The sequence below is a fragment of the Panthera onca genome, chromosome C1 (genome assembly GCF_046562875.1).
Source record: "Panthera onca isolate mPanOnc1 chromosome C1, mPanOnc1 haplotype 2, whole genome shotgun sequence".
NCBI classification, from domain to species: Eukaryota; Metazoa; Chordata; class Mammalia; order Carnivora; family Felidae; genus Panthera; species Panthera onca.
The window spans coordinates 201,735,973-201,750,692 of NC_138346.1; the positions used below are offsets into that span (position 1 = coordinate 201,735,973).

At 49.9% G+C, this 14,720-nt stretch overlaps 1 protein-coding gene across 1 annotated transcript; it reads right to left on the reverse strand.

Moving 5' to 3' along the window:
- Window positions 1-1,346: 1,346 nt before the first annotated feature.
- Window positions 1,347-12,638, reverse strand: LIN28A (lin-28 RNA binding posttranscriptional regulator A). Its single transcript, XM_060626475.1, has 4 exons — window positions 12,608-12,638; window positions 11,958-12,142; window positions 2,381-2,565; window positions 1,347-1,694 (listed from the first exon to the last, which is right to left on the reverse strand). The coding sequence occupies exons 1-4, from the start codon at window positions 12,636-12,638 to the stop codon at window positions 1,475-1,477; spliced, it is 621 nt and encodes a 206-aa protein (XP_060482458.1). The 3' UTR covers window positions 1,347-1,474.
- Between the last annotated feature and the right edge of the window lie 2,082 nt (window positions 12,639-14,720).

Consider the following 14,720-nt stretch of genomic DNA (forward strand, 5'->3'; position numbering starts at 1 on the left):
CCATGGCTTATGGTCTCTCTGGAAGCCAATAAGAAAAGCCCAGAAGTTACAAAAGTTGAGAAATTTAGCCTTTGCTTCATACACCCATCCCTGGGCAGCTCAAGATGGGTACAGAGGTATTGTTCTTAAAGCTATTCTTACCAACTCTTTTTTTTTTTAACACACACACACACACTCACACACACACACACACACACACACACACACACACACACTCACATACACCCTGTTGTGCATGGTAGGCCTAGCCCAATCCAGTGAAGGATGGATCTGGTATGTAAAGTGAGTCCCGTGCCCTGGGATTAGAAGTCTGGAACAGAAATCCTTTACTTATAGACAGCCCTCTCCTAACCTTGGCTTTGGCTCTGCACCTTTTGGCTCGGTGCAGCCTCTTCAAACCTTCCTGTACCACCTTTTCCTGTTCGGACCAATTTCCAATCTTCCGGTAGAAAGAGATCAAGTCATGGGGGCAACTGAGCTAAAACCTAGTCTCCCATGGAACATTGAAGGCGGAGGGGTTTTTAAGAGGACACTATGGCAGAAAAGCCAGTTCTATTTGGCAAAAATGAGGTAGTTCAATAGGCTATGCACTCCAAATAGTTGTTCTCCCTGATGATAAAACAAACAGTATTCCTGCCGTGCAGACCTGAAGCTGCTGCCGACTTATCCCTGAGATCGCTCATGTACCTGAGAACACAGTGCAGGAACGAGGGCCTTAAGATTAAAATACACAAAAGTACAAAACCAGAACATTTATATTACGAAAAAAAAAAAAAGTTAAAATGCACAAGATACGTCATTCGCACACAGCTAGTGCAGTTGGCATCCTGGAGAAAGTGGGGCCCAAGGTGCGGTCATCCAAGGGAGCAAATAAATAAAATTCTATCGGCCCAGAATGGGGTGAGAGTAAGCTTAGGAACAGCAGGTCTGCAGCTGTTCCCCCAACAATCCCATTGCTCGGGAGAGTTCTCAGCATCTTATCCCAAGAGCGGGGTAGGGGACAAGTTGTGGAAAAAACCCTGCCTTACCCTTGAGAGATTCCCTCCCACAGAAAGTAGTGCTCCGTGGGTTGGGCCCATCAATCTGGTCTCATGCTTGATCTTTACATTCTGGCATGGGAAAAATTATTACTACATATCCTTCTTTGAAAGGAAAACAACTTCCCTATCCAGACCACTTTCAGAAGCTGGAGATCTGGGGGGGCGGAGACTCAGCTAAAGCACACGGGGAGAGATTTTCCCCAGAACACGCTCACAAGCATTTGGATAGAGCATGGTTGGAGTTCATTTGCCTCACCCCTTCCCCCTACCCTGCCAAGAAGGAAGAGGGGGTGATGCTGTGGACCCCGGCCTGAGACACATGGCAGCGCCAGCTGCCCCCTACCCACCCTGTCCCCACTTTCTCCACTCTGCCGATTGATGCCTGCTCCTCAAAACTTCCTGATCACAAAAGCATAGCCCCCACCCACTGTAGCTCAATTCTGGGCCTCTGGGAGCAGGGCAGGGCTATGGATCTCTTCTTCTTCTTCCTCCCGAAAGTAGGCTGGCTTTCCCTGTGAGCTGGGGGCCTGCTGGGCTTTCAGTGGACACGAGGCCACCATGTGGCTGATGCTCTGGCAGAAGTGGCACTTCTTAGGCTGGGGTGGCAGCTTGCATTCCTTGGCATGGTGGTCTAGACCTCCACAGTTGTAGCACCTAGTACAAAGCAGGATGGTAAAGTTGAGAAAGGAGCCAGAGCAGAAGCCTTCCTCTGAGTGAGGACACCTGGGCTCTGATCAGTTACTATACTCACTCTCCTCCCTGGAAACCAATTTCCTCACTTACAAAAGGAAGACTTAGGACTAGGACTAGATACCTCTAAGTTCTTCCCTAATCTGTAATTGTCTAGATGGGATCTTCAGATTTATGTCCACTTGAAAATTCTGAAATAATCAAGGACGGGAAGTCATGGACCCCAACTGGGAACCGCAATTCACGAGATAGGGAAGACACTACCATACGCTTAAGAAACTGTACCGGTCATTCACTAAAAAGAGAGAAAATTAAAGGAGCCAGGCAACTATATGACCTGCTCCAGCACAGAGCAAAGACCAAAGAAACTAGCCACTTGGAGACCTAGTGAAGAAGCAACAGGTACATCCACCATCTTGTTCCCATCACTTATACTTTCCCATCTGTGATCTTCTTTGCTTCTGAAATAATTAAGTGCCCTTCTCACCTACAGCCCTTTCCTCATCTCCCATACCCTAAGGCAGAAACGCCAAACACCCACACGTTGCCAGGGACTGCAGGCTTCATTCATTGTGTCTTTGGCATCCTGGCCCAAGAAAGGGGCTAGATTGGGAGAACTCTCCCTAGTCCAGCCACCTTCCCGTCCATACCTGTCTCCCTTTGATCTGCGCTTCTGCATGTTCTTCCCTTTGGGCCGCCTCTCGCTCCCAATACAGAACACCCCACCGGGGCCCGTGACCCGGATAGATTCCAGGCCCTTAGCAGACTTCTTAAAGGTGAACTCCACGGCCTCACCCTCCTTCAGGCTCCGGAAGCCCTCCATGTGCAGCTTGCTCTGGGGAAGGGAAACATGGTAGATTTTAATGTTAGTCTCCATTCTTCCACCAAAAAACTGCATACACGCGTTCTTTAAGGTACAAGTGTGATACTATTTCCGTGTTATCAGTTAGAAATTATCCACTCAAAGAGCTACCACAATTAAGAACAAGCAATCCATGTTACATTAACAAAGAATAATCATTACATAAACAGATGCCATAACTTTTTTGCAGCTCTTCTCATTTAGACAAAAGTAGAACAGATGGAAAATTCTTAAATGTAACAGTTACGAGAAATCAACAAATAGTGGTGCCTGGCTGGCTGGGTCAGCGGAGGATGCAACTCTTATCTCAGAGTTGTGAGTTCAAGCCCCATGCTGGGTGTAGAGTTAAAAAAAAAAAAAAAAAAAAAAAAGATAGGTGGCTCAGAAGGCTGAGCGGCTGACTTTGGCTCAGGTCATGATCTCGCAGTTCGTGGATTCGAGCCCCGCGTCGGGGTCTGTGCTGACAGCGCAGAGCCTGGAGCCTGCTTCGTATTCTGTGTCTCCTTCTCTCTCTGTTCCTCCCCTGCTCACACCCTGTCTCTCTCTCTCTCTTTTTTTTTTTTAATTTTTGTTTTTGTTTTGAGAGAGAGAGAGAGAGAAAGAGAGCGCGCGTGAGCGGGGAGGGGCAGAGAGAGAGGGAAACACAGAATCCAAAGCAGGCTCCAGGCTCTGAGCTGTCAGCACAGAGCCAGCGCGGGGCTGGAATGCACGAACCGTGAGATCATGACGTGAGCCGAAGTCGGACGCTCAACCGACTGAGCCACCCAGGTGCCCCCCAGATTTTGATCTTTGCACTGAGATTGTGAAAGACAATGACCTGAGTTTTAAAAACACACACTGAAATATTTAGTGATAATGGTGCTTGATACCTGTAACCTATGATTAAGACACGATGTTACTGGCAAGTTAAAGGGAAAAAGACAGTATGACCAAAGCTGATGAATCAGTAAGTTTATAAGGGAAAGCCCACTAGGAGGTTCAAGTATATATAGAGAAATCAACAGGGAAGGGCAACAGTTCAATACCGTCAAGAAAATTACCTATCTGTTTTAGCTACCAAGGCAGAATTCTACACTTTTATAGCACTTGTATGCAAGCTACATTCCAGAGAAATTAAATATCAAAATGTTAAAGTACGGAACAACCTGTACAAGTCAAGACAGATAGACTGATAAAACTATAAAAAGCTACTATAAATCAGTAAGAAAAAAAGAATCACAGAATATAATGCCTAATACATTTTTGGACGAATTAATGAACCAAGAGGTAAATCTGAATTGTCTGACTTGGAAAGACGACCAGGTCATACCGGTGAAGGAAAAAAGATCTAGCGTGTTTGGAACAACCCCATTAATAGACTACATGTTGATATCAAAATTTAAAAATATCGACACTTGCAGAGAGCCTGGCAGCCTTCCCCAAAATAGGGAGTTATCACATAGCTAGTTGAGAGGCAATAAACGGGTCAGAAGAACCCAGGGTCCCGATTCAAAGCTCACAGTCCATTCTACCTTGCCACTTAATGCATCAACAGCAACACATTAGTGGAAGTGACAGCCTCTCCCCAGAATAGACTTCATTATAGCTTACTCCATTAGAGTAAAATATCCAAAGAGTGTGTCAAATGTCAACAAGGTGTAGTCGTAGAAAATAGGGATCAGAGAAGCAAAAGGGATCACTGTGCACCTAGTCTTGACGTGAGGGAACATGAATAAGTAGCACTCTTATATTACGCAGGTGGTGGTTGGTAGGAGGAATATTTCAAACTGGGACTTAGGTGAGACATGCTCTTTAGCCAGCCTGGATCCCCACTTTCTCAATCGTGGACATTGTTGTTTTAATTTAGATGGCATTGCTTAAGACAAAGATTCCATGGAGGTAATTGGATAAAAGAGCATAGGGCTGAGTGCCAGACACACCGTAGAGTTCACAAAATGCTGGTTGTACCAATTTTTGGCTGCATGACCTTAGTCAATCATGCAGGTCTGGACCTCAGATCCTTCAGAGAATTGGGGGAACAGTAAGTTACCCATCTAGGCCTCTAATGAAGATTATGTGGGCATGGAAACATCGGGAATGTGCTCAGCAAATATTTCATGTATTATCTGTAGCTTTTGTCCACCGGTTCCACCATAGGAATATCCTTTCCCTTCCTTTTTATTCCCCCAGGAACAGCCAGGGGACGTGATGACCTCTCCCCTCCCCCAACGCTGATGTGAGGCAAGGGGCAGAGCATTAAGGCAGGAACTAAAAACACGGCAGAAAGGTGAAGGGCCCTTTCCCCTTTCCTGTTGCACAGAATCGACCTTGATTTGAAGGCAGATATGCCTGGTCTCATTCAGCTGGGATAAACCAGTTGTCAGGAGGTACAATCCCAGGTCCTCCCATTTGCCTAGTGGACTCGGAGGCCGGGACACTCCTAGTTCCAGCTGTGATTCAGCAGATAAGTGATTAAGAACAAGGGTTTGGAGTCTGAGGCCTGTTTCCTCCTTTCTGTGCTAACCTATAAAATGGAGCAAGTATTAATTTTATGGTGGCCCTATGAGGTTTTATGCATGAAGAGTAGTTAACACATAGCCTATCACACATAAATCCTCAGTGAGTGGCAATTATCATCAACCTCTTCAGACTGGATCAGGGCAGGGTAACAGTGAGAACGGAGTGTCAAGAGGCTCAAAATTTTAACTCGGGTTTTTAGTGCTAACTGTGGAAACTCAGATGGGTTTTTATACCCATCTACACCTCCTAGGCTCGCTGTGAGAACAAGAGAATACCAGTGGGGGCAATACGAAACTGACTGGTCCTCTCAGGTCACCCACTCCATCACTGGAGGATTTGAGGTTTATTTAAGACTGTCAAATTTAAGAATGTAACCCTGCAGGGACCTTACCGCAGCCAGTCGAGATTTAGACTGGTGGTCTGCAGGGGTGGCTCCCTGCACCCCCCCCCCCACCCTGCCCCTTTCTACAACACATAGTTTGAATTCCTCTCTTATCAGATAGGTAATCGCCGTGCAGCCCCACTGAGCTGGCCTCACAGGGCCAGCATCAGAAAGGAGCCTGAAATTCTTGTTACCACCCCCACCCCACCCCCAACCACACACAAAGCAGGGCCCTGCCCCTCTCCCCATCCCCTCCAAAAAAGAAAAGGCCTGGGGGGGGGGGGAGGGGCAAAGCTTGAGCTCCCCGAATAGAGCCCAGCCCCAGGAAACAAAGAGTTGACACTGGTTGGTTCTGGTGGTCAGATTCCTGGAGTTCCAGAGGCTGTAGCTTCCCCGGCTCCCCCGACTCCCCCCTACCCCACATTCATCAGTTCCTTCCTCTCCATAATGGGGTTATGGTCACTGAGAGAAATGGATAGAGACACCTTTCTTCCAGTCAAGCCTGCTGGGTTGGCCAAAGTCACCGCCAGCAGGCATCCTCACTTCTCCCTGCCCTGCCATCCCAGGCTTCCAGGGATAGGAGGACACAGGAACCCCTCTATGTTACCTTCGGTCAAATCCTCTATGCGGGAACCCAAATGAGGGCCATTTATTCAGGTAAATTATTTTCAAGGTTGGTGGGGGAAGCAGGCTTCCTTCCTATCTTCCTCACCCAATTTGTTCAAGGCAGGAGGGCAGGCAGCCCACAAGGAGCCCACTCCGCAGGGGAGGATGGCATTTAATCAGACAGAAAACAGTTGCAAGGAGACCTTTCTTTTTTTGGATGGCAGGGAAGGACTTAGGCCAGTTAAATACTTCGACCTTCTGCTTCCTTAATACCTCACCACGGCCTCCACCACCATTTCCCGTATCAGATACTCCATCCAGCATCGACCGCTGGCTTCAGCAGTGGCTGATACGAAAGAGCTTAGGGAACATGGTGTTGTGAAAAGCACACAGGAACCCGAGTTTCCCACAACTTGCTCTGTGGAAGTCAGACACATGCTGGTTCTTTAATCATTTGCAAAAGCCGGGGATCAGACTTCATGATAACCAGCTCCCAACATTGCCCGGTTTTAGTCACATCGCTCCTTTCTACATAAGTGGCAAGGCAGAATTTGGGGGAAACTTGCTTTGGTCCCAGCGATCAAAGGTTGCATTCCTGGTTTTTCTGCATCACTCAGGCCCATTCCAGCTCCAGACTGTCGAGTGAGTGTCTATCCATTCAGTTCCAAGTGCCTAGCCATACACAAATATTTGTGGAATAAACCAAGTTGTCCACCACCCCAAACTGCTGATATTCATCTAAGCTTACTATAGGCTAAGGAGAGCTCTAAGCACATCACATGTTGTAATGCATTGAACCTTCATATCAAGTCTGTCAGATAGGCCTCATTATGACCCCATATTACAGCTGGTCATGGAAGCAGAGAAGTAAAGCGTTCTCCAAATTCAATGCACTGATCGCCATCAGCCTGACCCTACAGCCAGTGCTATGCAGTATAATGCAAGTCATATTTGTAAATAAACATGTTAGATGTAGATATTAAAACTTTCTGATACCCACATAGAAGTAAAGGAAGCAGATGGAAGAAATGACTCAGTCCCGAATTGTCCCCATAGTCCTACCTGGGCTTCATTCCTGAAGGTAGGGTTTGGTAGGGGCTAGGAAACCAACCGGTTCTACCAGAAGCAGTTTATTTGATGATATGTCAGGGAGGGTTGAGGAAAGAGATCTGTCTGGAACCAAAGGCTGCCAGCAGAGACAACCCCCACCAGTCACCTCTGCTCAGACACAGCCAGGACTACCAGTTACTGCCTGGAGTTCTCCACCAGATGGTGCTGCTCATCAGCTGTCAGCATAAAGGCAGCTGGAGGGAGACTGGAGAGGAGAGTTGCTTGGTTTTGAACTGTGAACCAGAGATTTATCTCCCCAGCTTCTTAGGGCAGGCATCCTCGGTCCTCAGGAAGCAGTTAAGGGGACTGAACTTTCAAGGATAGGGCGCTGACTTCTCACCAGGTCCCCACCCACTCAAAGGGTGCAGAAGAAAGGGTCCTGGAGTTTTAAAGCCAGAAACCCAATTGTTCTTATGTTCTCTGCCATTTACAAAAGCCACGAACTCTTCTTGGACTTTGATTTCCTGTCTGAATTAATTTAACTCCAAGCTGAGATCATTTAAAATGAATCTGTACAAATTTCATACTGTTCCTGAAAATTCTCTCTTCCTCTCCCGTACCTCCTGACCCCAGACTTAATATAGATAGTAATTGTTACTCCAGCTTGCAGGAAGAAGGGAGGGGTGGTGGTTTTGCCTAGAGCAGTTTCCCCCAAATATAACAGGGAATTCTAGTAGGGTGAGGACCTGGTGATAGTTTGGTTAGGAATGTTCAAGAAACAACCCTGCCCTGGGGAAAGTCACTAAAAAACCACTTCCGGGGCAAGGCCGTGTCACCAGCTAAAAAGGTTCCAAGTTTCTTCTATTGAAAACTTGCTCAGGATGGTGGCACAGCCTTTACTTGGGCCACGGTCAAGAAAGCATGGCTTTTCAGAAAGGACCCAAGAAGATTCCATAATGCTCAAACTCTACCAACTTTCTGAAAATCAAAATGATTCACTTACTTTAGTCTCATTTCTTTCCTATTAAGGTGAAAATGAAAAACTAACAAATGACCACCAAACCTGTGGCTTCCAGTCCATGAGCAAAAATTAGAGAGTCCTATCTGGGTCTCAACACTTTTGACATTCACTCCAGTTCGTGCTGCATGAAGCGCCCAGCCCTATTCTAGACATCAGTTCAGAGAAAGAACAGTAACACTCCCTCCCTTATTATGTCCAGTCTTTCTCTCTGGAGGAAGACCTCTACTGACCAGGACCCCAAACTTGTCCTCCCAATTCAGGAACTCCTTACTTCTTCGTATTAGTTCCTTCTGCCCACCAAGTCCATACTAGGAAACTAGACAGCTAGTCCCTTTCTTCAAAGAGCTTATAGGTCAGAGGAGGAGATAAGACCAGCACATCACTAACTAGATATGAGGTGAGTAATCAGAGGCACCAACAAGGTTATAAACCAGGTGGGAAGAAAGCTCCCTCTACATTCTCCCCTCCCCACCCCATCCAGAAGATTCTTAATCCAGATCCTGCCTGAGGTCGCTCTCTCCCACTCATCCTTTTCAGAAAAAGCAAGCCACGTGGCTTCAGCTGTTTCCAGTTTCTCTGTATTGAAATTTTTTCTCCTGACCCAAACTCGGTCCCTCGGTCCGATTTGGGATCTTCTTTTGCCTCCAGGCCTTCCAATACAGTATTTTAGCTGGGAAGCCATTTTAAACATATTTGGGTTCTGAGCAGCTGTAGAAGCAGGGAGGACTTTTCTTGTTTTCAAATTTCTACCAGTCTTGGGGGTTTGGGAGTTGAGCCACAGGAAACATGAGTTAAACCAAAACTCTTAAAATGGCTATTAAGATTTCAAAATTCTTAGTGAATCTTAGGAAAATAGTTTAGTGCTTTCTTGCACCTCCGTTCCCTGTAGAACTGCGTTTCTCAATTGAGGGGGGTTTTGCCTCCCAGGGGGCATTTGGCAATGTCTGGAGACATTTTGGGTTGTCACAACCGAGGGATGCTCTGAACAAAGAGTTATCCTTCTCAGAATATGTCAACAGTGTTGAGGTTGAGAAACCTCGGTTTAAGGGCTGGCCATCTGCCAATATTAGGATTCATAAACTCACCTAACCCTGGGGACAAGCAGAGAGTTCTAGATCTGAAAATCTGTGTCTGAATAAAAGGATTGTTTAGAGAAATCTCTTCACCTTTTTCTTTTTTTCCCCTTTAAGGGGAAGGGCAAGTTTTCTTTCCTACTTATCCACTGCTGGGGGTGCATAATGCATTTGAGAAAGAAGAGTGTGTCGGGAACCAAATAAGCCCAGCCTTGGAAAGGAAAATGTTAAATTGCTTTCCCCCCTTCTTCCTCTTTTCTTAGAAAGGGGCTTCCCGATCCTCCCTCCAGGCAGATGTTTATCTTAGGACAATTATCCTTCTCACCACATTAGGCTCCGAGGTACCCACCACCAGCAGCCAAAGGAGGGGAGGTTTTCTTGCTGAAGAGAGTGCCTTACCCCCCATGCACACACTGGGAACATTTTCCTTCCCTAGAAAAATTTTTAGGGATCATCCTTCATCTACTTAATTCTTCTCCAGTAGAGCCCCCAAGAGATATTTCACATTCCTCAAGTGCAGGGATTGTAATCACCAGTCTAACCGCTACCATAGAGTTTTGAGATCACCCCAAGCTCCGGCGCTTGCTCCATAGGCTCAGGGAACTTCCAGTCATTGTCCTTCTAGGACTGTTTCGTGGAGGGTGTTAGGGGACTAAAATTCTCCAGTCCTTATCCCAGCCCCACTCCCTCTTGATAACTTATTCCACTGTGGAATGTCCTTGGACATTCCAAGATCCCCAAGTCCAGGTTATCTCCCAGCTAACCCATCTGAAGGAGCATGGCGCAGGCTCCCCTCCCCAAAACCTGAAGGTCCCTGCTTTCCTCTATGCCATCCAATATTTTCCACTTGCTTTTGATCCTAAGGTTAAGTGGACTGAGGCACAGATTCATTTGTTCGGGAACACCTTCCTTGGGCTTTGGATATCACCAAGGAAACCCAGATGATGAGGGGCTACATTCCTCCCAGATCCTATTCAGCAGCCTTTGGAAGGGAGGCAAGAAAATTTGGGGTCTCTTTTACTCCAAGCCTCCCAAAGTTGGGGAAGCTGTCCAGTCCATCTCCAGACCAAGAGATTTTAATCTCTTTGTGATCAGATAAATGGAAGAGTGGGAGAGCTGGCTACCCCGCTGAGGAGGGCCATTCAAAGCTGGTTCCTGTAATAAAGTGATTTAATAGATCTAAAGAGGCCAATTCCCTGCATTCTCCCACAATTACTTCCTGAGGGTTATCATTCACATATGTAAATGAGACAGGGAGGGGGGCAAAGCCACTAGCCAGAACTAGTTGTCTGATGGGGGGGGGGGGCGTTAAGACTGGGGGGGAGGTCGAGGACACAGCAAAGAGGTGGCTAAGCATCCTGCTGTATACCCTCCCAGCAGATGTTCGAGTAGTCCAGTGACTCCAAGGTACCCAACATTAAGTGCCTCCCTGCATCCCATATCTCCCTTGTTTCCCCCCACTCTGTGTCCTCATTGAAGGCCATGCTCGGGAGACTTCCCCGCTGCCTCGGACCAGTCCACCCAGGATCTCCCTTCTTCACCCCTCCCCCTCCAGAATACCATCCCTCAGGCTCCAACCCTTAATCCCCACATCCTCCTTTCCCCTCCCCCTCAGCTCCTAAAGCCAACCTCCCCGAAGTAACCCCTCCCTGCCCGGCCTGGGTGTCAACCTACTGGACCTGAGATCATCAATTTCTCCTTCCCAGGTCCAACATGAAACCTCCAAAGGTGGAAGGGACACCAGCAGCAACTTCCTTTATGTGGTTGTTATGGGTGGCTGGTGTCCCAGGACCTCTGGGACACTTCTAAGATATTTAGGAGAGGGTGAGAGGAAGAGGAAGCCAGGGAGGAGGGAAACCTGAAGTCTCTGGCTCCTTGTTTGAGGCCGGAATGTTAGGACAGCAATCAATGGCTGTCTGGGGCCATAAATGCCAAGCAGAGAATAGGTCCAGAGGCTAGCCTCCCTCCACCCCCTGCCCTGCGACACTGAATTTCACCCCCACTGGGCTGCCTTGCTTTAACTGAGAACTTGGGGTTGTGACCTAACTCCCTCCCAGCCTGGACCAGGAGTCTAAGGCCTGGGCTCCTTAGGTTTTCCTTCCTGGAAGAAGTGGACGGCAAAAGCCCAGTAGGCGAACTGTGTGCCAGAGGCGGGTACTCTGAAGAGGTTTCAGGCCCCCAAACAGATTCTTCAAGGATCTGCCAAACTCACTCGGGCATCAGGGCTTTAGTTTTGCGTGACCACCTGGGTGCTGGAAACTAGCTGACTTTTCAGCTTTACCCCTGTTTGATCCTAGAGTGGTTCGCCTGCCTCTCTCCCGCCAGGGAGCTCCATTCACATGTTAGTGAAAGACGCTGGGCGCTCAGGGCCCTGCTCAGAACCGGCATGTGCTTCCCTGGCCGGCCTGCTGGCCCTCCCCCCACCGGCAAGCACAATACAACCTTAGTTTCTGCCACATGGGGTCACCTCCCTGCCCCCTGCCCCCTTCCCAGGGGAAAGAGGTAACAGACACGTGGTAAGCCAGAGGGGTTCCGGGAAGGGGGTGGGCGTGCTGATAATCGGCTCTGCCCGCCCCCCATCCCGTTGGAATTAATGGGGACTCAGAACCGGGGTGCCAGCGCACAATGAGATCCCACGGTTTCCCTCAATCCAACAGCCGAGTCCGTCCGCCCAACCTTGAATATGCGCGCCAACATCCCCTTCCCCCGGCAAAGTTGCCAGAATCGGTCTCACCTGGTGCACAAAGACATCCACTGGGGGGTCAAGCGCGACCCCGGCGCGGGCGGTCATGGACAGGAAGCCGAACCCCATGCGCACGTTGAACCACTTACAGATGCCGGCACCGTGCAGCAGCTGCGGCTCCTCGGCCGCCCGGGCGGCGTCCTCCGGCGCCTCCTCCGGCGCCTTGGCGCAGCCACCTGGAGGTTGGGAGGGCGCTCAACTGGGGGGGCCACGGAATCGGGAGGGCCCTCTCGAGACCCAGCAGGGAGACCCGAGTGTCCAGCCCACGGGTGTGCACCCAGGTGGCTGTAGCTACCAAGAAGCTGGCGAGGAAAGACCTGTCCTGGCCGCCTCCCGCGCTCCCCAAGCTTCCACTGAAGCCAGTGTTGCCCCAAAAGTTTTGCTCCTCTTCCCACAACATGTTGCCCGGGGATAGCTGGCCGGACAGGCCCCTCCTCTTCTGGCCGCCCGCCCCCGTAGCCTCGGCGTGCACGCCGCTGGGACACCAGGGTTCCTTGCTCCAGAAATGGCCCCTGAAGCAGGAGGCCGCACAGACTTAGGGTCCTTCGGCCAGGCTGGGGGACATTTCCCAACCTCCCTTTTATGTGGATCCTGGGCGCCCCTGAAGCCTAAGGTGTCCCCAGTAAGTCCCGAGCTCGAACCTGCGAACTGCTGGTTTGACACAGAGCCCATGGTAGTCGGCTGAGCCCGCGGCCCCGGGCCCCTGGTCGGGTGGCTGCTGGCCCCAGAGAAGTCCGGAGGCAAAGGGGTGGCTCGGAGAAGAGGCTGCTACATCTTCCCCAGCACAATAGCGGTGGGAGGGCCCACGGCTTTTCAAAGGCTCCCAAATTCTAAAAGACAATGACCCAACCCCCCGCGGGCAGCCCCCTCCCCTCCCCTCCCCTCCCTCTTCTTTCCCCTCCCTTTCCTTCTGGCTCCAGCTCCGGCCCTCCCCCATCGCTGTGGTCTCTGACACCTCTGGGGTGTCCCTTCTCAGAACCTTGAGGTTTGACACCCCCTCCCCACACACACATCTGGAGATGAGAGCCGTCAGCCCTAGAAGTCTTGAGGACCCTGGAATTTGGGATCCTGTACTTTAAGGACTTAGTGGGGGTCCCCAAAGCAGCATACAGGTGGGGGGCTTGTGGGGGGGGTAGTTTTAAAACCATGTGACTGCTCCCACACACACTCACACACCACCCCCGCCCCCCGCGCAGATAATTATACATTCCAGAGAGTTGGGGGAGGGAGGTGTGAGCCTGGCAGCGCTGGCCAATCAGAGACTCAAACCACCTGTCAAGGGAGAAATGGATGAGCCCTCCCCCTCCCCCAGCTCTTGAGCGCCCCTCCCCCTCCCTTCCCCTTCAGGCCTCCGAGCTGACCCGGCTGCTTGGAGCTGACCCGCTCTCACCCCCCACCCCCGTGTGCTTAGATAGACCTGGAGTTCAGGACACTAGGAAGCCTGGGATGGGGAAGTGGGGGGGTGGCTGGAGACCCAGCCGGGCTGATCTCCAGTCCTGACCAAGGCGCTGCCTCTCAAGACGCTGTCTCTGACTGAATGTCTCTCCCTCCCTGAGTTTCCGACTGTTTTTTAGATCTCTCAAAGTGCTCCTAATTGATTCTGTGTAAAAAATCCTTCCTTTTTTCCTTCCAAATCTGTGTCTAAAATTGACTCCACGTGGTGCTTCCTGGGAGAGCAGAAGGAAACCTAAGAGGCTTGAAGTGTGTTCCTCTCTCCTCCAGCTGCCCTCATCCTGTTCCTATCCCAATCCCATCCCTATCCGTTGCTGGGAGAGGGACGAAGTGGGTAGGTGGGTGGAGGCATTTCTTCCAGTCCTCCGGACACTCTTGGGTAGCCAGACCTTCCTTCTTTCAGAGTCCCATCCTAAAGTGCGCTTCCCTCCCCATGGTGGGGTTGGTGGGGGAACTGGAGTAGACGATCTCCTTACTTGAAGAGGTAGCTCCCCTTCTGGGAGATAAAGAGGGTTGGCCAGGGGGGGGTGGCTAGTGCCCTGGTCGGAGATGGACAATGGCCGGGGGCTCAGTGCACGGCCCTGGCCCTGCCCCTTCACTTCCGGTGCTCAGTTCAAACTGGACAATGCCAGCTCCGGCCAGTTCCCCTCCCCCACTGCTACAACCCATTTAAAGAGACAGAGCCTGCTTTCGGGGGCATCCGCTTACTCTGAATTCAGTCTTCTCCACCAAGTGTGTAGAACCTCTCGCGCTTCTCACCCTGAGCGTGTGTGTGTGTCTGTGTGTGCGTGCGCGCGCGCGCCCGCCCGCCCACGTGTATATTTAAGAGAGAAAGGGAATGAGTGGGGGTAGGGAAAGGAAAGAGGGGAGGGAAAGGGGTTGTGGAGAGATTTTTTTCCTCTCTTTCCTACATGGAGAGTGCTCTCCAAAAGACGAAAACTTGAGTGTACGGGATAGGGGGTAGGACTTTGGGTGATAAAGAGGACAAATGTGGCCCTTCACTACTCAGCCTAAAAAATACATATCATTAAACAAATATCATTAGTAATGTCCCACTCCCAGTTGAGAACCTTAATTTCGTTCTTCCAAGAGTTCTTCCAAGTACATCAGCCAAAGCCATTTTTGTTTATATAATCCTCCCCACCTAAGTCTTATCTCCCCTCGGTATTAGGGCCTTTAAAATATATTCACTCCCTGTATCTCTATTCTTAAGATTCAGGAGCAGGTGACTGAGGTCTGGCTGAAGAGAGGGAAAAAGGAATTTAGTGGTTTGGTCTCTCTTGGTCCGCTCTCAAGTAAGGG

Coding starts and splice junctions, on each gene's coding strand:
- LIN28A (XM_060626475.1), bottom strand. CDS start 12,638: ATGGGCTCTGTGTCAAACCAGCAGTTCGCAG. Junction 12,143..12,607: donor GTCAAACCAGCAGTTCGCAG/GTTCGAGCTCGG, acceptor CCCAACCTCCAG/GTGGCTGCGCCAAGGCGCCG. Junction 2,566..11,957: donor TGGATGTCTTTGTGCACCAG/GTGAGACCGATT, acceptor TCCCTTCCCCAG/AGCAAGCTGCACATGGAGGG.